This window comes from Mus musculus, chromosome 4 (genome assembly GCF_000001635.26).
Source record: "Mus musculus strain C57BL/6J chromosome 4, GRCm38.p6 C57BL/6J".
In the NCBI taxonomy this organism is placed as follows: Eukaryota; Metazoa; Chordata; class Mammalia; order Rodentia; family Muridae; genus Mus; species Mus musculus.
Window position 1 is genome coordinate 62,681,773 of NC_000070.6, and position 20,259 is coordinate 62,702,031.

The window sequence follows — 20,259 nt, forward strand, 5'->3', positions numbered from 1 at the left end:
TGCCGCACACTGCTGTGCCCCAGGCCCTGCCTCCATGTACCCTACAGCATGTGACTTAAGCATATGACTAGGAGACGGGCATCAACCCCAACCTCCCTGCCCCGTCTCAGTTGCCAGCCACATGGCCACGGTGTTGTTGGTGTTCTTCCCCAGGGTCTTCTCAACATGGCAGAGCATTTTTATCCTGGTTGACAGACTTAGAATAGGCTATGCAGGCTAGCCTTATTTGGAGTGGGCACTGGGAAGTCCGTGGTTTAGAAGAGTCTCTAGGTATGTGGCTCGGATTCTTGCCCTTCTTGGACCAGTCACTTGGAGCCAGGACAGACCCCTGCCTGTGACACTACTCACTATTGCCCCGTATAATACCTGCTCCAGGGGCACTCAGGAAGCATCCTTGGAAGTAAGAGAGAAAGAAAGGAAGCAAAAGAGGGCAGGAAAGACCATGATGGGGCAACAGAAAGAGAAGGTGTTGAAGGGTGTGTATGTGTGTGTGTCTGTATGTCATGGTATACATGTGAGTGCCTCAGATTCTTTTCCTGTGTGTCCTTGTGAGCCCCTTGATCCCTCAGATGCCCTGGCTGCAGGGCCCTAGGCAGCTCTAGGCCTCCTCGTCAGGGTCTCCCCTGTGTTGTCTTTGTGGCTCTGCTTTGGCTCATGAGTTTGGAGCCCTATCTCACTTCCTACCCTCACCCCTCAGAGTTGCTCAGCAAGGGCCTCCAGAGCCTAGCCACATGCCAAGACCTGTGCCAGGCACTAGTGCCAAAGACCAGCAGGATCCACCCCTGCCCTGGAGGTGCCAGGTCTCTGGGGGGAGAAACGCGGGTGAAGGATCAGGTCAGTCTCTCCCTATCTGGCTCGACCTCAGGGGCCGTGGACGCTTAGAGGTAGCCAGAGAGGCAGGCAGGGCACTTAGAGGAGAGGATGGGCTAGGACAGGAGACTGCTGCAGTTGGAGACCGCTTAGGGCACTGGTGATGGCCCCGCAGGGCAATGGGGCCTGGGTGTGTGCAGGAACTAGAGGCTTCCCCCTGAAAACAGTGTCCACTTAGCTCTGGAGGGGTCAGGAAGACGGCTGTAGAGATAGCGGGAATGGGTCAGGCTGACCACGGTGGGATTGGGGATTATTAATGGAGCTCCGCTGCTCACCAGACACATGACCCACCTTTGCTTATATTCCAGTCACTTCCAGCAACCCTAGGAGGTCAGGACCACTGGCCCCATTCTGAAAATAAACAGACTCAGAGGCCGAGTAACTTGCAAAAGGTCAAAAAGCAAACGAGTAGAAGTGGGGAAAGCAGCTAGCGACGCTAGAACGTGGTCCCCTGAGCCAAATGTTGCTTCCAGAGCTAGGCTTGGATTCCTCAGCACACACAAGCCCCTGCCCCATCCAGGTGCAGCACCGTCTCCAACTGCATCTCGGAGTCCCCAATTCTTTGCCTGCCCCATCTTCTCCTCCATAAGCCTCTCCTATCTTTCTTGCTGCCTCAGCTCCCACAGCCCCTAGGGCAGGGCTGGGGTGGAAAGAGTTGGCCGGGTTCTTCATCCCAGTCTCTCCTCCACAGAGCTGGCACCTCCAAGGCAGGGGTGGATCTTGCTGCTGTTTGGCTCTGGTGCCTGGCACAGGGTTGAGTTCTGTAAGCATTTTCTGAGTTACTCTAGGAGATGGGGAATTGGGAATAAGCCAGGGCCCGGTGAAGGAAGGGACAATGCCTGACCACTAGGGAAGTGGAGGCCAGGCCCTGGCGTAGATGCCCTGAGCCCTATATCGAGGACCTTCCAGTGGAGAGCTAATGGAAGCCCATAGGGTCTTCTGGGGTGACTTTGGATTTGGAGAGGCACTGTGGGGTCATGGGAGAGATACCACAGTGAAGTGGTAAGTCAGACTTCCATAAGACAGTTTTTCCAGCATGGCACAGAGAATAGCCAGAAGGGTCTGCCACTGGGAACCCCACACCATTTGGATGAGGGTGGTACAGATGCAGAGAGAGTAGGAAGATTCTTAAAATAAGGAAAATCAATAGGTTTTGTTTTCTAGCCCAGTTTTGGAAACTGAGCAGAAGGCACAGTGTTCCGCTCTGCCCTCTGTCCCCTGCATCCAGCCTGTCGGTTGCCAGAGAGTCACCTGAGGTTTGATGAGGGATCCGGAGTGATAGTGATAGATTCAGACGAGAGAATGATGTTCAAGATTTGGTTTGAGCAACTGGTAGTGACAGCATACAGGGGCTCAGGAGAGTAAGGAACTCAGAATGCATTGAGTCTGGGGCACATGAAGCTGGGAGCTTAATGGATATCCAGAAAGTGGTCTCCAACTCTCCTTGAGCTGCATGCCACGTGCCCTCCCTCAAGCTTTTTACGTATGTTGCTTGGTCCTCCTCCTCCTCTGAGTGAACCTTCCCTGCCCTCCGTGGCTTCAACAAGGACCTCCCAATACCCCACTTTTCCTCGAGCAGGATACAGCCCTCCTTTATACAGCAGGCGGTGGCTGGTGCTGATCTTGTCCTTTTTCGAGTGACATCTTGGTTAATGTCTTTTCTTCTCTTCCACCCTGAAAGCACAGTTGTGTCCAGTGAGCCCGGGACAGTGTTTGGCTGCAGAGTTCTGTAAGGCTTGGGTAAAAGTAACCAATAGAATCTATCCTCGGGAAAAGGGTGGCCTGAAAATGCAGAGGGTGCTCTGGACCGGCAGTGGATGGCACATGAGGGAGGTGCAGGGCTAAGAGGAAGGGCCTGGAGCAGATCCTGATGGACAGGCAGAGTGGCCTATGATGGAGAAGAGCAGGGTTCAGTCAGAGGAAATCTTTGGGCAAGTTCCAAGCCCAGCAATGTTAGGAATGGTCATAGTTACTATGTACTGGCTGCTTACATTGCCACACACTATTGAGTTCCAGACACATGATAGCTCATTTGTTTTTCTAGCAACACCATGAGTTGTTCTTAATCCCATAATATACCTGAAGAAACAGAGGCGCAGTGAGGCTAAGCTCAGGGTACCCCAGCCAGAAAGACTGAAGCTGGTTCAGTGTCCAAAGCTGTCACAACTATGAGGGCATGTCACTCTTCTCCCAGACTTTGGCCAGGCTGATGTATTGGGGTCTGGAAGACAATGGTGTGAAGGACTGAGCTGGTGGCAGAGGCAGAGTTTGGGGCTCTAGGCTCAGTGTGTAAAAGCCAGTCCTAGAGGAGCCAGCTGAGGCTGGATAGAGAAACCGGGTTTGGGTCGAGTGTCTGAGGTCGTTGGAAGTCAGTGTCGAGCCAGAGATCTGGAAGCTGGAGACCCAGTGGACCCAAAGCCCAGTACAAAAGTGAAGCCTGGGGGTTGGGGGGGACTGTTCACAGCCTGGCAAGAGTTCTGAGGGCCTCTCCCAGGCTTGGACAAGTTCTCAGCTCCACAATCAGTTTCCTGGCCTCTCTGTACCATGGTGGAAAAAAGCAGGTAGCCAGAGATCTCATGTGTGAAACTAACGACTACAGTTTCAGTCTTCTGGCTTTCCCACCAGTCCTCTTTCTGAAATAGTCTGACCTATGTGAGGGCCAGCCCGAGACACAGGCAAACACCAGCACCCTCACTTGCAGAGCAGGAAGTGGTTTTTGAGGGCATATGCTGTACCTGACATCTGGTAGCCTCTGTGAATCAGCAGCATGAGAACCCCGGGTTGCCTATGGGGTTAGCAGGGGATGGCTCTGTAGTTGGCGCCTGTACGGTACCAGGTAGGTCTCTCCCAGCGGCCCTTGACTACCCCTTCTCCCAGTAGCTGGTGGGCGTCTGAGGTCAGCAGCCACAGCTGGTGCGAGCAGGTGCTTCTGGGCATCGTCGATACCATCCTTCCCCAGCCTGATCCAAGCTCTGGATTGCATTTGGGAGAGGATTTGATTAGGCCCCGGGCAATGGCTCCATTTAGAGGGCCTGGCTCATTTCCTGTGGCTGCTAGCAGGCGAGACAAGGACAGAATTAACCCTGCTCCAGCCTGGCTAAAGAAGTGATAGATGGGGGGATATGGACCTGGAGGAATACAGACATAGAAGGATATGGACTTGCGGGGGATACGGACCTGGAGGGATATGAGCACTCTCAGGGAGCAACCGCTTGTTATGATTGGGATCTAATGCCCTGTCAGAGCAGGCTAGCATCCCTGGGGGCACCCCGGGTGGGTTTTTATCAGCCCAGCCTGTAGCAGCACCCTCCAAATTGTGTGTTCCCCACTACTCGAACTTCTTTACTAGAGCACTCAACACGTGGCTTGTCTAGCCTCTAGTTTATTTCTTCCTTGAGGTCTAGCTCCTTGTTCCCTGCTGCCCTGCAGTGTGTATGAAGAGATGAATGGAGCTGTTCTGCCCTCATGGCCTCTCAGCATTGCCAGAGCTGGTTCCACAAAGACACTATCTATGCCCATGCCATTCTCAGGACAATCCACCCTGCCATATATCCCCTCTCCCTTTTCCCCTCTTTGTATCCCCCTCCTGCCATTCCACACTTCTGGGGGTTCTCGGGTCTCCTAGAATATGCCCTCAAGCCGCTACCATCCCAGCTAGCTCTCCCAGGAACACTGGCCTGACCGAACCTGCCCACAGTGGTCACAGTACACAGAGATCCTGCCTGGGTGGGTGGCATAGAATGAGGAGTTCTAGGCCCCATCTACAAAGCATTGACTTTGTGTAAGCTTACTCACAAACTGTTCCCTTTCTTTCTAGATATGTTTCCTCCCTGCCTCCCCCACCCCATTCCCAGTATGTGCGACACCTGGGACAGAAAACAGGGGGGTTAATCCTGCATGAGCCTCAGCTTTCTTAGATAATTGTCTCATGGCCTCAGGCCTCTGCTTCCCATCTCTGGAATGAGACCCCTAATAAGTGGCCATTGCATCAGTACATCTCCTGGGCTAGGCACGGGGAAGACCCTAACCAGAGCCTGTGAGTCCCATGTGGCCTCCCCAGGCACAGCTGGAGAAAAGGAGAGGTTGAGTAGCACAGCTGGAGAAAAGGATAGGCACAGCCAAAAAGTGGGCCCCATTGTATCAAAGCCAGAGTCTGAAAGGGCACTGGAGCCCATAACCACCAGGCTGTCTGAAAGCCTGTCAGCTCCGGTGACTTCCTAGATGATCCCTCAGGGTAGGGCCTCTGGGGACAGGCACCCTTCTGTGCAGCAGCACTTCCCTTCTGGTTTTGTTTGGTTTGGCCCCAGACTAGGGCTGAGGCAGGCTGACTTGCATTTCTGGTTTGGGGTTTGTTGCCTAAGGGGATAGGATAGGCTCTGCCAATAGGCACCTGTGGGACAGGTTCAGGCCCTTCCCCCAGGCCCCCAGGAAAGTGACATTCACTTGAATCCTCTGTGAGTGTCACTCTGTGCTAGGCCCCAAGGGCACCCAGCACTGTTTCCTTCCATCTTTTCCCAGGACAATAAGAGGCAGATGGAGGTTTGGTTATGGCAAAAGGGCATGTGTGTGTGTGTGTGTGTGTGTGTGTGTGTGTGTGTGTGTGTGTTTGTGTATGTATGTAAATGTGGGGTGCCATGAACTTGCTGCAGGAAAATTTGCTTTCTGATGCAGATACTGCCTGGCAGACAGGTGATGAAAGGTTTGGTTCTCAGGCTGAGATTTGATAATGGGTTTTGAGCTCAGGATTAGAATTTGGTGATGGGTGTGGTACTCAGGCTGGGATTTGGTGATGGGTTTGGTACTCAGGCTAAGATTTGGTGATGGGTGTGGTACTCAGGCTGGGATTTGGTGATGGGTTTGGAACTAAGGGTAAGATTAGAAGCAGATTTACAAAGAATGGAGGCAGATTTGGGTCCTGGCCCCAGCCTAGCCTCTGAATCGTACATGGTGGCTTTGCCCCGTCATTGAGGCTCACTGCTCAGACTCCTCAGCCTCCTGTCTGTTCCTGGATGATCTCCCTTTCTACCCGGGAACAGCCTGGAGAGGCTGAAGCTCAGGCCCCGAGTTTCTTCTTCTTGCTTCGTCTGGAGCAGGAGGCTTGGCATCACAGAGGCAAACTTTAATCCTGGGTGTTTGCGTCTACAGCTCTGTAGGGATGCTCTTGAGTTCAGACTTTCCCTTTAGATCCATCATTAACCCTACACAAGCCATCACCACACTCCTAGGCTATAATACAGTTCCAGGTGTGGGCATCCTGCCCAGAGACAGATACAGGACAGATGTCTCAGTTCCTTAAAGCACTGGAAATATGTATGTTTTGTAATGCTCTTAGGCGAGACCCCGTGAAAGGGTCTTTTGACCCTAAGGGGGTCAGGGCTCACAGGGTGAGAACCACAGGCTGAGGTCTAAGTTGTGGGGATTTGGGATGACTGATGCTTTAGGTTCTGAGGGGTCCCTGAGGATCCATCTCCTGGTTGGCTCCAGGATTCTTCAGGAATAGAAGCTATGTGGAGTCACTGGTGCCCATCTTTGGCCTGGGACCCACATCTTCAGAGTGTCTCCCCTGACTGGGGCCAGGTCATCTCATAGTCCTCGGCTGGCTCCTGCTTCCTCTGCCTGGTAGGATGTTTCCGTCTTCATGCACCTAGATGGGGGCTCTTCCCACAGAGTACTTTCACATCCACTCCGTAGCTCCCAGGTGTCAGTGTGACCTCTGTCCTGTGTGTGCAGCACCCTGAAGCTGTCAGGAACCACAGATGGCTCACTCCACTCCCAGGGGAGAGGCCTAGCTGGAGCTCCACTGTGCTTGCCACCTTCAGGCACGGCCTTTTCATCTCTGGGAAACTGGACAATAAAATAAATAGTTAGGTCATTGCTCTGGGGGCGTAGTTTCCTTGTCCATCAAAACGGCCATTATGCTCTCTATAGTAAAAGTCAGAGCTCCGCTGCTGGGTACCTTGTGTTTGGGCTCTGCACCAGTGTGCACGGGGCATTCTTTCCCACGTGCTAAAGCTTCCCAGGGTATATAAGTGCATATGGTTTCCCGTTTCATTGGTTTTGTGTAGATATGGCTGTTTGAAGAATGAAAACTGGGCTCTAAGTAGAACTAGCTGGGCATTCCAAGCCCTTGCGTACAGCCAAGCCTCACCCAGGCCTGAGGCCTGCTTCCTCCTGCGTATGCCTGCAGCACTGGGGACAGTCAGATCTGACATTCTCTATGTGCTCCGGACACTATTTCCTCTGAGACCGCAACATCTTACACTCCTGTTAGAGGGCAGTGTCTTTCTTTGCAAATGAATTCTACTGTCAGAACCCAGTAAGAATCCCCAGGTCTCCTTCCATTGTGTACGAGCAGGAAATAATGCTGTTCTTGCTTTTTCCATCATTCATTCATTTTTTTATTTTATTTTTTTAAATTTCTGAGCTCTCACACTAGGTGGATAACCCCTCAGTGAGGTTCCATGTGTCTGTGACACCTGATCGTTCCAGATGTTGAGCAACATTTGAAAGCTCAGGTTGTCATTCAGTTGACTGCTTTCAAATATATGCTCAACATTTAGAGCCAATTCTTGTTTGACTGATCCACTTGGATTCCTGTTTTAATCACTGGTTCTGGTGAGGTGACCCTCTGGCAAGATTGAGGACTGTTCCAAGTGCTGACAGTTCCGGTGTGGTGGCTTGGGTTTAGTTCAGGTTCATGAAGGCAGAGACTTACTTCCTAATGTCCTTTACACACACAGGGAAATGAGGACTTCCCATGCAGAGAGAGGGAGTCTGGGCTGGTGTGGTCCCCACAAACCAGCAGATTATCTCCAACACTGTTTCTCTGAGCCTTTTCTTCCTCTTTGTGCTGCAGATGTTTGAGACAGAGGCAGATGAGAAGGAGATGCCCCTGGTCGAGGGGAAGGGGCCAGGTGCTGAGGAACCCGCACCCAGCAAAAATCCCTCTCCTGGCCAGGAGCTTCCTCCAGGACAAGACCTCCCTCCCAGCAAAGACCCCTCTCCCAGCCAGGAGCTTCCTGCAGGACAAGATCTCCCTCCCAGCAAAGACCCCTCTCCCAGCCAGGAGCTTCCTGCAGGACAAGATCTCCCTCCCAGCAAAGACCCCTCTCCCAGCCAGGAGCTTCCTGTAGGACAAGACCTCCCACCCAGGAAGGACTCCTCAGGCCAAGAAGCTGCTCCTGGCCCAGAATCACCATCCAGTGAAGACATAGCAACCTGCCCTAAGCCCCCTCAAAGCCCAGAAACCTCAACAAGCAAGGACTCCCCACCAGGCCAGGGATCCTCCCCGACCACAGAACTCCCATCTTGCCAGGGCCTTCCTGCTGGTCAAGAATCTACTAGCCAGGACCCTCTGCTCAGTCAAGAGCCCCCTGTTATCCCAGAATCCTCTGCCTCCGTCCAGAAACGCCTACCCTCTCAGGAGTCACCCTCCAGCCTGGGCTCCCTGCCAGAGAAGGACCTTGCTGAGCAGACCATCAGCTCCGGGGAGCCACCAGTCGCCACTGGTGCTGTACTGCCAGCCTCTAGACCTAACTTTGTGATCCCCGAGGTGCGTCTGGATAATGCCTACAGCCAACTGGATGGGGCCCACGGAGGCAGCTCTGGCGAGGACGAGGATGCAGAAGAGGGAGAGGAGGGGGGAGAAGGGGAGGAAGATGAGGAGGACGACACCAGCGACGACAACTACGGGGATCGTAGTGAGGCCAAGCGCAGCAGCCTGATTGAGACTGGCCAAGGCGCCGAGGGCGGCTTCTCGTTGCGTGTGCAGAACTCGCTGCGGCGCCGGACGCACAGCGAGGGCAGCCTGCTGCAGGAGTCCCGGGGGCCCTGCTTTGCCTCTGACACCACCTTACACTGCTCTGATGGCGAGGGCGCCACATCCACCTGGGCTATCCCTTCACCCCGCACCCTCAAAAAAGAACTGGGTCGTAATGGAGGCTCCATGCACCACCTTTCCCTGTTCTTCACGGGACACAGGAAGGTAAGAAGAGAAACAGGGTCGGGGTCGGGGGACGGTTGGAGGGCAGGTCCGTGAGATTCAGAGGGCAGTTATAGTGGCTGCAGGAAGGAACCACACTTCCCTGTTCTACCCTTGCTCTTTGAGAGACTTCCCAATGAACCTTCTGCCCATTTGATAGAAGACAAAACTGAGGCCTCAAGGTGCCATGAAGAAGAACCCACACGATCAGATGTATTCTCCCGGCTCCATTGTCTTATGCTGAAGGCAGAAAAGGTGTGGCTTAGCTCAGAACATCAGGCGTTTGGATTGAAAAGGTCTGAGATAGTAACTGGGAAAGCACGGGCTTTCAGGGCTGAGGAGGTGGCTCGGTGGGCAGAGCACTTGCCAGGCAAGTGTGAAGTCCTGAGCTTGATTCCCCAGAGCCCACATAAAGCCAGATAAGGTTCCACACCTCCGTAACCTGAGTATTCTTTTTAAATATTTTAATCTGAGTATTCTTAAGGCAAGGTGTGGGGACAGGGATGTGAGAAGCCCCAGAAACGCAGAGGAACCAGAAGCAGCAAACAAGGAAAGAGACCTTATCTCAACAAGGGAGAAGACAGGGCCTGGCACCCAGCCCAGGCTTGCTCTCTAATCTCTACACTACCCCTTCCCCCCCCCCCCCCCCGCATATTATAATTTACATCTGGCCCAGGCCTGGCCAGACTAGAAATCTATTAGCTAACAACAAAACCAGCATATGTATGTTTTGTCTAAGCAGTTCCCATCAACACATTAATCTGTCCCGTAGCTCTGTGCCCTAGAGAGTATTTTGTGCCCATTTCACAGATGAGAAATCTGAGTCCCAGAGAAGTTCTATAACTTGATCCAAATCGACCACACAGTTTACAAGTGTCTGGATCAGAATTAGAGTCTGACCCCAAGACCAGACCCCATAAGGACTCTGCCTTGCACAAATGTTTACAAACATGCAAATCAGTGTTTATGGGTTTTCTGCCTTGTGCCAAGGCCCTGTGTTCAACAGCAGAGGCTGCAGGAGCAGTGGGGCCGAGCTTAGCTAGGGAGGAGCAAGAAAGGGCTTTCTGTGTGGGCTGGGGATTTAGCCTAGCAGAACAAACCACACCATGGCCTTTAAGCCAGTTTGGGCTTAAGTTCTATCCCTTACCTATTGTGTGGCCTTGAGTGAGTCACCAGCTCCTCTGGGACTTGCTTTCCTTCCCTGAGTGGGTGGGGATGAACTAGAAGAGCCTGGGGCCTGAGGACATGATTGACAGCACACTTTGGAAGAAGCCCTCAGGGAGCCCTGCTGCTGTTCCTTTACCCTGAAGTGTATCCTTAAGGCTAGAGGGGTTGTTATGACAACTGTGGGAGGCAAGATGAGGCTCAGAGACACAAAAGTTTAGGACAGACCCTGAGACCTTCCAGGAAACAGATGCCAATGGTGAGAAAAAATGCCCATGGTGAGACCTGGAAGGTCAAATACCTTTAGGATAAATGGAGAATAAGCTTAGAGCAAAGTATAGAACAGGACTATTTACTGCTGCTCCCTAGCCAAACCCATGGCAGACATTACTAATAGATCCCAGCTTACTTAGCTGCCATGCTGGGGCATGGTCTCCAAGCCTTTGCAACTTTGTAACCACCGACAATACTACAGACCTGGCATTTTGGAAGACACTCTGCAGGAAGTTGGTTAGGCCTTCCAAACTGGGAACTGCTTTGGGTCTGGACACAAGAACTAAATCCCCAGGGCTTGCTCGTAGCTGTCCTTCCTTATCTGTAAACTCCCAGGGTATGGTCTCACCCTGTGACTTCTCATCCCCAGCCTGGCTCTCTAGAGCCAGAATTTCTAGGGCTGGTACCCAGACCCTGTAGTTTAAACAAATGCTCTGAGGATTAGGATACCTACCTGAACTTGACTGCCACCATTACCACTTAGGCCAGCCCTTGAGGCAGCTGCTACAGCCACAACGGTTAGACCTGGCTCCCCTTCTCTCGAAGGCGGCTGAGGACCAAGGGCCCAGCCACCTGCTTTAGGTCTCCACAACCTGCCTCCCGCTAAACCCCACCCTTCTAGTTCTGTTTCTTCCACCATCCTTGCTCCAACACAAATATTTACATTCACGGAAGTTAACACACATTCACACATGCATTCCAACTCGTCCCTCTGTCCATTCGGGTGACCCGAGTTCCTAAGGACAGATGCCCCACCCGGGAGCCTAGCAGGTCTGTACCAGGTCCCTCCTGCCTCAGCTTTGTGTTTGTCCACCGTCCGGTCCCCACTGTCACTTCTTCCTTGACACTTCATTTCTCAGGCTTGAGTAACTGAGCTACCAGGGCCCCCAAAGGCTGTTCCTAGTATGTGTGGGCCACTCTAGATCACATGGCTTCCACTCTCCAGCCTCTGAGTAGGTCATCATCCTTCCCACTTCCAGCCTCCAGCTTCAGTCAGAAACCCATCCAGGGCAAGGCCAGACTCAACAAGCCCCTGATTTACTATCACCCCTCACTAGCGGAGGGCCTCGGGTTAGCCCTTCCCTTCTCCAAGCCTGTGTCCTCTCTGGTGTGGTTATGGTAACTACTCTAGTTTCAGAGCATGCTGGAAGGCTCAAGTAGGTTGATGCAGGGGCTTAAGACAAGATCTGCCACTCAGTTCCCACTGGGTTCTCCACGAATGGTTATCATGCTGCTGAGATGGTAGAAGTGGAGGCGGACACTGTTCTGACCTTCCTCACCCCACAGCATTGCCAATTCATTTTCTGAGGTAGGATGTCAGAACCCATTGTGTAACTGACCTTGAACTCCTGACCATTCCCCTGCCTCAGCCTTTCAAGTGCAACAGGCTGAAGCTACCACTCTGGACGCCCGCCCTTCACCCCTAATCCCATGCTAAAAGGAGGCTGACAGAGGGAGAGGCCCCTGTGTTCTCCTCACTACTCTCGTACCCTCTCGGTTTGGGCCTGGCTCCTGAGGTGACGAAGAGAGGGTGAAGACATCAGCTATAGAGACAGGTAGACCCATTCCAGGCCCAGCTCTGCCTCCTCCCCGACCTTGGTCAAGTCGCTTCTTGGAGCGCCAGTTTCCCCTTTGTCAAATAGGACTGGGAAGTCATTCCATATAGAGAGCTCTAGATCAGAGAGCTTAAAAGCCCGGAGCATAGCACAGTGATCTTGTAATGATGTGAGAGCCAGGAAGGCCAGACAGAGCTGCTGTGCTGCTGTGTGGCCAAGCCGTGTGGCTCTCTGAGCACAGGCTACCTGCGACAGGGTGGTAGTCACATTGTGCTCTCTGCCCCATGCTGACACCCTGCCCTTGTGCCCTGTGCAGAGTCCACTGTGAGTCATGTCTTAGAACCATGCACACCGTATAAACTGCCTGCTTGGACTTGGTGCCTTCACAGGTGTTCAAGGAGGTCCAGGGAGTTGGGGAACCATGAGGCTCTCCGGTGGATCATTCCCTGGGCCCGGCCCCTGTGTGGAGCTAACTCGGCTCATGGCGCCCCCTGCTGCCAGATCCCTGGAGACCCCGCTCAGTGGACGCTCTCTAGAGGAGCCTCACTGTGTGGGAGCCTAAGACTTACACACTTCAGCCTTGTCTGGCCGTTCCTTGACATCGAGGAAACACAAGTGATGGCTCTCTCCTGGCTGTGTTTCCTTCCTGACCCACTGTAGGGTTGTCATGGTTGTCCTGACCAAGGGTCACAAAAGGTCAGATAAAAGGACTCTAAAATACCCCTGGCCTCCAGGGTAGGATAACACTTTCTAGGCTTCTATTTTATTCTAAAGAGAATCCTAAAGATATTTCCTACATTCAAATTCCCTATGCCTAAATAAATTTAGTGCACAGACCACTGTTGCCACATGGTCACACAGGACCCAGTTTGACAGCCACACATGGCCAGATGACCCAGGAGTCAGACCAGGACCAAGAAGGGAAGCAAGCTGGGGTTCTGCTTGTAGGGGAGCCCTCAAACCCCATTGGCCTTTGATGCCAGACACCAAATTCACTGCATCTTACCAGTTCAAAGAGTCCGGGCAAGTTACACTGCTCCGGGCCTCAGTTTCCCCAGCTGCAAGCCGGGAAAAAAATAGTAGCAAATGGTGCTTGGGAATGTGAGGTTTAGGTAGGATCATCCATGACTACAGACTGTAGCGCAGGGCCTGGGTGCGTGGTCCTCGCAGTGGCTGATGGACAGCAGGGCCTGGTGTGTGGTCCTCGCAATGGCTGATGGATGTTGATAACCACCCCTTATCCCCATCCCTATGCGTCTGTTGGCTCACAGCAGCCCTGTGAGGTAGGGGTCCAGTTTGAGCCCTCGTTTTGCCAATGAAGGGAGCAGACGTGGCAAGCAGATGGAACACAGCTAAGGTCAATTAGCTAATATGGGATTGAGCTAGGATTCAAATCCAGGCTGTTTAGAAGCCACACTCTTAATCACGACTGTAATTATAGGGGTAATGACAATAAGAATTATAGTTATTATTCCGGGAGACTGAGAGCTCTCAGTCCCAGAGGTGGCAGGGTGAGGCCAGGCAGGCCCCAGGGATCCCTGCCAGAGTTCAGGGAGGGCCAGTGACTCCGGGCTCACTTCAGCTTGCAGCAGGGCAGGGTCATGGAGGAGGGGTAGGGACAGGTAGAAGAAGCTGCCCCTTTGCCAGCTGGGCCCTGGGCAGCCTTGTCGCAGCTGAAGGAGGATGATCTTGGGGGTCATGCTAACACCTCCAAAGACCCAAGGCTGCAGCCAATGTGGATACTGAGGAGGCACTAGGGTCCAGGAAGCCCTGTCTGGCTTAGTTTTTGGTCTTTCTTCCTGGTTGTAGGCCCCTGTCCCCTTTTAGTGCCAAGGTTTCTTAGGTGCCTGAAAGCCAAAACCCGGGGTCAGAGCTTCCCACTAGGACTACTGAAGATGACCCCACCCCACCCCACCCCCAGTAGTGGAAGGAAGAGCCCATTTCCCAGCTGGGTAGAGACTGGGGGTGGTGGCTGGCGGGAGTGGTCCCCAGGCCCATTGTGTGGGGCTGATAAAGTGCGGAAGCCGAGGTTAGAATGGGAGGAAACCCAGCTCTGTGGGTCCTTTCCCACGGGTGGGGGCTCCGAGCACTGCTGAGGTAGGCTAGCACAACTGCAGAGCCTGTGTCTCTGTGAGTCAGGTACAGCAGGGTCGGCCAAGTGTTGAGGGCATTTTGGGTGCCAAGATGTCCATGACTGGGACCCACATTTCATCCTGGTCAATCTTCTGCCCGTTTGGGCTGCTAACCCACCCTAGGCATCTGCTGAAACAAACAAACAAAAAATAACGTCTTCCAAGTTGGTAGAAGCAGCACATATGCTGGGACTGGCTCCAGACATGGTGTGTGTTCCTGGGTGCATGTATGCGCGCGCGCGCACGCGCGCGCACACACACACACACACACACACACACACACACACACACACACACACACACACACACACACATGTTTCCACGCTCTGGTGTGGCAACTGATTCAGGAAGGAGGCAGTTTTTTTTGCTGAGTCTTTCCTTGGAAACAGTCACCTTGTGCCATTTTGGCACTTGAGTGCTCCGCCCTCTGGTGGACAGTTTTTAATTTACATAGGCGGATTCTGTCTTAAGTGGTTCAGGTCCTTTGGGCAAGTGGCAATGAGCCTCTATTTACTACTTATGGACTTTCTAGGAGGATTAATGAGACAGAAGCTAGATGAAGGGTGTGAGGCTGCGAGGAGATGGAGGCTACAAGAGATAGGGTCTCTCATGCAGGAGGAACAATTTGGCAAAGTCAGGGAGCTGGGGCTATAGACTCTGCAGGCTGGGGTGGGTCACAGGAATGAAACTGGAGGTTCTGGATCCAGCAGCGAGGACTCCTAAATGCAGTGTCTCAGGCTGCATCTTCTTGGATGCATTTATCTGGCAAATGTGTGCTCCTACCACACTGACCATATGAAGGTGACCAGTCCGAGGCTTCCAATGGAAACTCAGAGCCAAGCAGAAGAGGGTTCAGACAAACCATTTTGGGTGTGGTGGGGACCTTAAAAGAGATAAAGAGGGCATGAAAGGATTCCTGGGGACAGAGGCATCGGTGCTGCTTGGCTACGGTGCCTTAAGCTATGCCTTAAGAAGGAGAGTCACTAAGGACAGCAGCAAACACTCTGCTGGGCTGGGGCAGAGGAGGGAGCTTCTAGAATAGGTGCTGGCCTGGCAATTTACTGATGATGTGGCAACTGGTCGTACCAAGCCCCATGATAGATTCTCTGCCATGTGGTGTTTTGGATGTTATCCCAAGAGTACTAGGGAGCCCTGGAGTGCTTTAAGGCAATGGGGATGCTCTCAGTCTCCTTACACCCTGAGTCCTGAGATAGCCATCAGGATCTTGGTTGTGGAAACTGAGATGTGAAGAATCATAAAGAGGCAGTGACCAGCCAAATCACAGAGCAGAAGTCTGTCTAGACCCCTGCTCACTTGCCAGCCATGGCGCCTGACGGGATCCTCTGTTCCCAGTGTCAAATGTCCCTCTGATTCTCCCCACAAACCAGGAAGAAGCCGACTGCTTGATCTGGGAGCTCTGCCAGAGATGGCGCACTGGGGATCACTGGGCTGCTTGCAGGCTGCTGCTGGAGCCTTGTGTCCTGGGTACCCAGACAACATTGTATCTCTGTTTTCTCTGCAGATGAGTGGGACTGACCTCACAGAATGTGATGAAGCTTCCCGGAAGAGAAAGAGCAAAAACATGTAGGTTGGGACGATCCTGATTGTCTCCTGACATTCCTTCTCTTCTACCCCAGACTTGGGAGAAGTAGGGTTGCACTCCAGCCCCACCCACACCCCCAGACAGATACTAAGGAGCAGTGAGCTATTGAAGACTCAGGATAAATCATTAGGATCTTGAAAGTTTATTTTCTCAGAGCTAGGCAGGAACTAAGTATCCCTGGCCCAGCCTAGCCTCTGAGCCAAGCAGTGATTTATAAAAGTCCTTGGCATACAAAGAGCTGAACTGACAAGTCTCTGGACTTCCTGAAAGTGAACAGTCTCAGGCATGGCCAGAAGGGGGCACTGCTGGCCTAGCTACACTATGCCATGCTCTCTGCAAGTTTTTCTGGCCAGCCCAGCCCAGCCCAGGCTCCCTACCCTTGTGAAGGTTTATTTCTGGTGCCAGTTAATGAGGTCTCTGGCTTGTGAGGGACAGGCGATGCTCTCGTTAGGTTTCCTCAAACTTTCAGTCTTGAGGCTCCTGAGGAGCAGATTCACAGAGAGAAGTCTGTGGGGGCATGGCTCATAGTAGGAACACAATCCCCCAGAGGGAAGGAACCTCTGCCTCCAGGTTCAGTAACAGATAAGAAAGAATTAGAGCTGGGGGAAGCGGAGAGGCGTCTTCCCTGGGCGTGATGCCTTTAGTGACCCTCTTTCCTAGCTCAGACCTGGGCGGGAGCCCACTGGTCTAGGAAACCATTTTCTCCAGCTTTTCTGCCCTCTTCTGTTTTATCCCCAACAGCGGGCTTCTCTCAGACTGTAGCCCGAGGCAGTGAAATGTACAAGCAGCCATCCTCTGCTGGGACACTCCCCCATTTAGCTGCAGTTTGGGTGGATGGGGACTGGAAGGAGGTATCCATACAATGTCAGAGCTGCTGCCGGTGGCACCTGGGAGAGCAGTAGGTGGTGGTGAAGGGTGGGTGTCCGGAGTTCTGGAACTGCCTCAGATCCACACTCTGTAGTTGCCTTTAAAAGTGGGCATCATCTTTTGAACGTCTGGAGTTCACATTCTTCAAAGCTTAGACAGTTCTCTTAGCATCTGATTGGGACACAACAGCCAGTGTTCATTGTGCTGGGTTCTATAGGTGTTGCATAGGTGATCATACTTTGCATGCCCTTTTTGTGTGCCACATCCTCGTTTTACAAAAGGAAACAGACTTAGGAAGAAGTGAGTTAACTTGTCCAGACTCTGTTTCAAAGGAATGGGAGCCAGGATGGGAGGCTAGTCTGCTTTGGGGCTGCTATCCTGACCCAGAGAGCCACTGGTCTCTGGACTCCTTGACTTAGAACCTACTGCAGCCGTGGTGGAGTGGGGGTGTCTCTGGGCAGCTGTTCCTGAACCCCAGAACAGGTGTGACAGCAGCTTCTTAGGTCCCAACACCTTTGTGCCTGGCACTGTATGCCTGCCACACCCTAGTATCCTGAACACCCCAGCAGGTAACAGGAGTATCATCCTTGTTAGACAAGCAAGAAACTTGACTTCCAGATTGGTTAAGGGGCTGAACTCAGCAGACGAGGGGAGCTTGGGTTTGACTCGGTCTCCAGAGCTGAGCTGCCAGCTGCTACCAGGTATAGTGCCACCCGTGATCTCAGAGGCGCATTTAGGCTTGGATAGCTTCAGAAGGAGAAATGCCACAAACTATCTAGAAAGTTTAAGTTTCCTTGGCTTTGTGAGAATTGCAGAGACCAAAAATGAAAAAAAAAAAGAATATTCAATCACAAAACTAAATATGTAGAAATTAAGTAAACCATCCAATGACCCCCCCCCCCACACACACACACAAGTTTATAGCATTTACACGTTAGGTTATTCAAGCTTAGAACTACTAAAACTTTTGGGGCCTCTTGTATAATAATGGGCTGCCCAGTCTGATAGCAGTGAGCTTACAGGAGCTGGCAGGGGATCACAGACTAGGGGTGTGAAATAGAACAAGGGGTCTTTAACCCTTTTTTCACCAGTAGCTTCCTGAAGGCTAAAATCTGCCTCTGGGAGGAGCAGCCTGGCTAAAAATGGTTTTTGGCTAAAAATAGCTAGTCCTGCCACCCTGGTGGGCAGAGCCTCCTTCTCTCCCTCCTTCCTGCCCAGCAATTTGCTGACTTGCCTCCCTTGTTGCCATGGTAACAAGGGAGGTGGGTCACAAATAACTGGGTCTGGCTTTCTGCCGGGGGCTGGCCCCAGGGGCTGTCCTTTGCAAACACATGCCCCTTTCACGCTGCCTCTCAGGGTTGGCCAGCAGGGCTGTTTTTCTCTGCTGCCCCCCTCTGGTCCCTCCCATTTCCTGGCTCCGCCTGTCTGAGTCCCAGCCGGGCTTGAGCCTGAAGTCCAGTCATCCGGCCAGGATTCCAGAGACAGAGTGCACGCAGCTCCAGCTCTCTGCGGTGCACATTTACCTCGAAAGCCTAGGAACTCGGTGGGAGGCAGGAGCCTGAGGCCGCTCAGTTCACACCATCCTGAGTCTCAAGGTGGGGGGACTCTTCAGAGATGCTCCGAGGCATGTACCTCACACGCAATGGGAACCTACAGAGGCGGCACACCATGAAGGAGTAGGTGCCCCTCGTTCCAGCCCATTGGCTCCTCCTGCATCCCAAGTCTGCAGGGGTTGTGTGGACCAAGCTGATCAACCCTGTTCTCTGCTTCTGCCCCCAGAGCCAAGGACATGAAGAATAAGCTGGCCATCTTCAGGCGGCGGAACGAATCTCCCGGGGCTCAGCCAGCCAGCAAGACAGACAAGACAACCAAGTCCTTCAAGTAGGTACCCTGTGCATCCTGGGACTTTGGTGAATGCTGACTTTTGAAGAGTAGGACCGGGCAGTGGGGTTGGGGAAGGGGCTTTGTCTCCTGGATCCCGCAAGAAGGGACAGAAAGTGTTTGGGGGAACCTGGTGTCCAGCAAGCAGCTCCTTCCAGAAGCTGTCGTTCTGGGGAGAAGGCCAGGCAGCAGTGGTGGGAGCTGAAGGGAGAGTTAGCCGCCCTGTCCTTATGCGTTCCTGCCCTCACCTTCAGGCCTACCTCGGAGGAAGCCCTCAAGTGGAGCGAGTCCCTGGAAAAGTTGCTGCTTCATAAATGTGAGTAGGGTCAGCCACGCTGTCTCTGCCTTCTCACCACCCCACCCCTCTTCCCAGAACTCAGCCTAAAGAATTTCCACCAGAAGTACCTTGACTGTCTCCTCGTCCTAGAGAGTTGTGGGACGAGGGCACACGGCAGGGCACATGAAGGCCCTTAGTTTAGCCTCTGGGTTGGCTCCTGCCAGCCCCTCCCTGCCTGTGGGAGCTGGCCCTGCCTACCAAAGGCCGTTGGGACCTGTGTGCTCAGACCATATTCTCAGAACAAGGGCAAACATTTCTGTGTACTGAGGGCTCACCCTGGGCCAAGTAAGTGTGCTTGCCTCCTCTGGGGTAAGGTCCCCTTGGATCCTCACAGGGCTCCAGGGGATGGGATTGATAATCTTTATTTTACAGAGGAGAACCCTGGGGTGTAAATAGGGGGAAAACCAGGCTAAGGCCCCAACAAGACATTCACAGGGCTAGGACTGCATCCAGGGTCTCTATTGCTCTCTGGGCAGGAGGGATTTGTGCTAAGTTCCCAACACATTCCCTCAAGGCTCTTGGAGGGGGTGCATTGTGGGGTGCTAAGGATAGGCAAAACAGACCGCCTCTCACTCTAGCCTGGTCTTCCCCTCACAGATGGCTTAGAAGTGTTCCAGGCCTTCCTTCGCACCGAGTTCAGTGAGGAGAACCTGGAGTTTTGGCTCGCTTGCGAGGACTTCAAGAAGGTCAAATCACAGTCCAAGATGGCAGCCAAAGCCAAGAAGATCTTTGCTGAATTCATCGCAATCCAGGCTTGCAAAGAGGTGAGACCCCTGGCCCAGGAACCTTTCTGCTGCTAGGAGGCGGCCAACATCTCAGGAAGGGGAGAGGCCACCCGAGTTACTCTTAGAGTATCTAGTCTGCCAGGAGGCCCAGTGAACAGAATGTTGGTCCATAACAAAAAACTGGCCTCATTAGGACATTACTGTGTGCCTGGCACATGCTGAGTTCTTTATGTCTGGGCTCCTGTGTTTAATGTCAAATGACATTCTCAAACAACTTCAAATAGTATCCTTATTTTAGAAAGAGAGTCTGGGCTGGGCCAATAGCTCACTTGGGGTCAACGGTTTGCTTTGCAAGCATAAAGGCCCGAGTGGGATCCCCAGAACCTGTGTAACAAACAGGCCAAGTGTTTTGAGGTGCATGCTTATAATCCCCTTTGGGGAGAGAGACAGGAGGATTCCCTTGGGCTCACTGCCAGCCAGTCTAGCTTCCTTGGCGAGGTCCAGGTCAGTGAGAGATCCTGTCTTCAAAAAGTAAGGTGTATGTCATAGAAGGAAATGACAGCCAAGGCTGTCTTCTGGCCTGTGCCCACTGTGTGGGCCCGCAGCCGCAGTGCTCTGAAGCTCTCAGCAAAAAGCACCTAGGACATAGAAAGTCAGAGGGGCAGTGTCCCTGGGGGGATTGCCTCAAGGCTGCTAGCTTGTGAACCTCAGAAGCCTGTCCCTAGGAGTCGCACTCTCAGGCCTCATAAATTCTGCTACTCAGCAGCACTTGACTAATGCAGGTCTTGTGGGCCCTTGGAATGTCACCTGGGACAGAAGAGGCTGGAGTGCCCCCCCCTCCCATGGTACTTGGCCTCCAGACAGCCAGTC

The 20,259-nt window shown here is 52.9% G+C and overlaps 1 protein-coding gene across 12 annotated transcripts in view; it reads left to right on the forward strand.

Annotated features, from left to right (window-relative positions):
• The window catches only part of Rgs3 (regulator of G-protein signaling 3), a 143,185-nt gene that overhangs the window by 121,938 nt on the left and 988 nt on the right, over nucleotides 1–20,259 (forward strand). For 10 of the 12 annotated variants that reach the window (XM_017320307.1, XM_006538057.3, XM_006538058.4 and 7 more), the window contains 5 exons: nucleotides 7,727–8,854; nucleotides 15,499–15,560; nucleotides 18,226–18,327; nucleotides 18,582–18,643; nucleotides 19,262–19,428. In XM_017320307.1, the coding sequence (XP_017175796.1) occupies nucleotides 7,727–8,854; nucleotides 15,499–15,560; nucleotides 18,226–18,327; nucleotides 18,582–18,643; nucleotides 19,262–19,428 (1,521 nt within the window). Of the gene's footprint in view, nucleotides 1–7,726; nucleotides 8,855–15,498; nucleotides 15,561–17,236; nucleotides 18,123–18,225; nucleotides 18,328–18,581; nucleotides 18,644–19,261; nucleotides 19,429–20,259 lie in introns of those variants that run through there. The other 2 variants (XM_017320308.2, XM_006538072.4) reach the window with 2 other exon arrangements.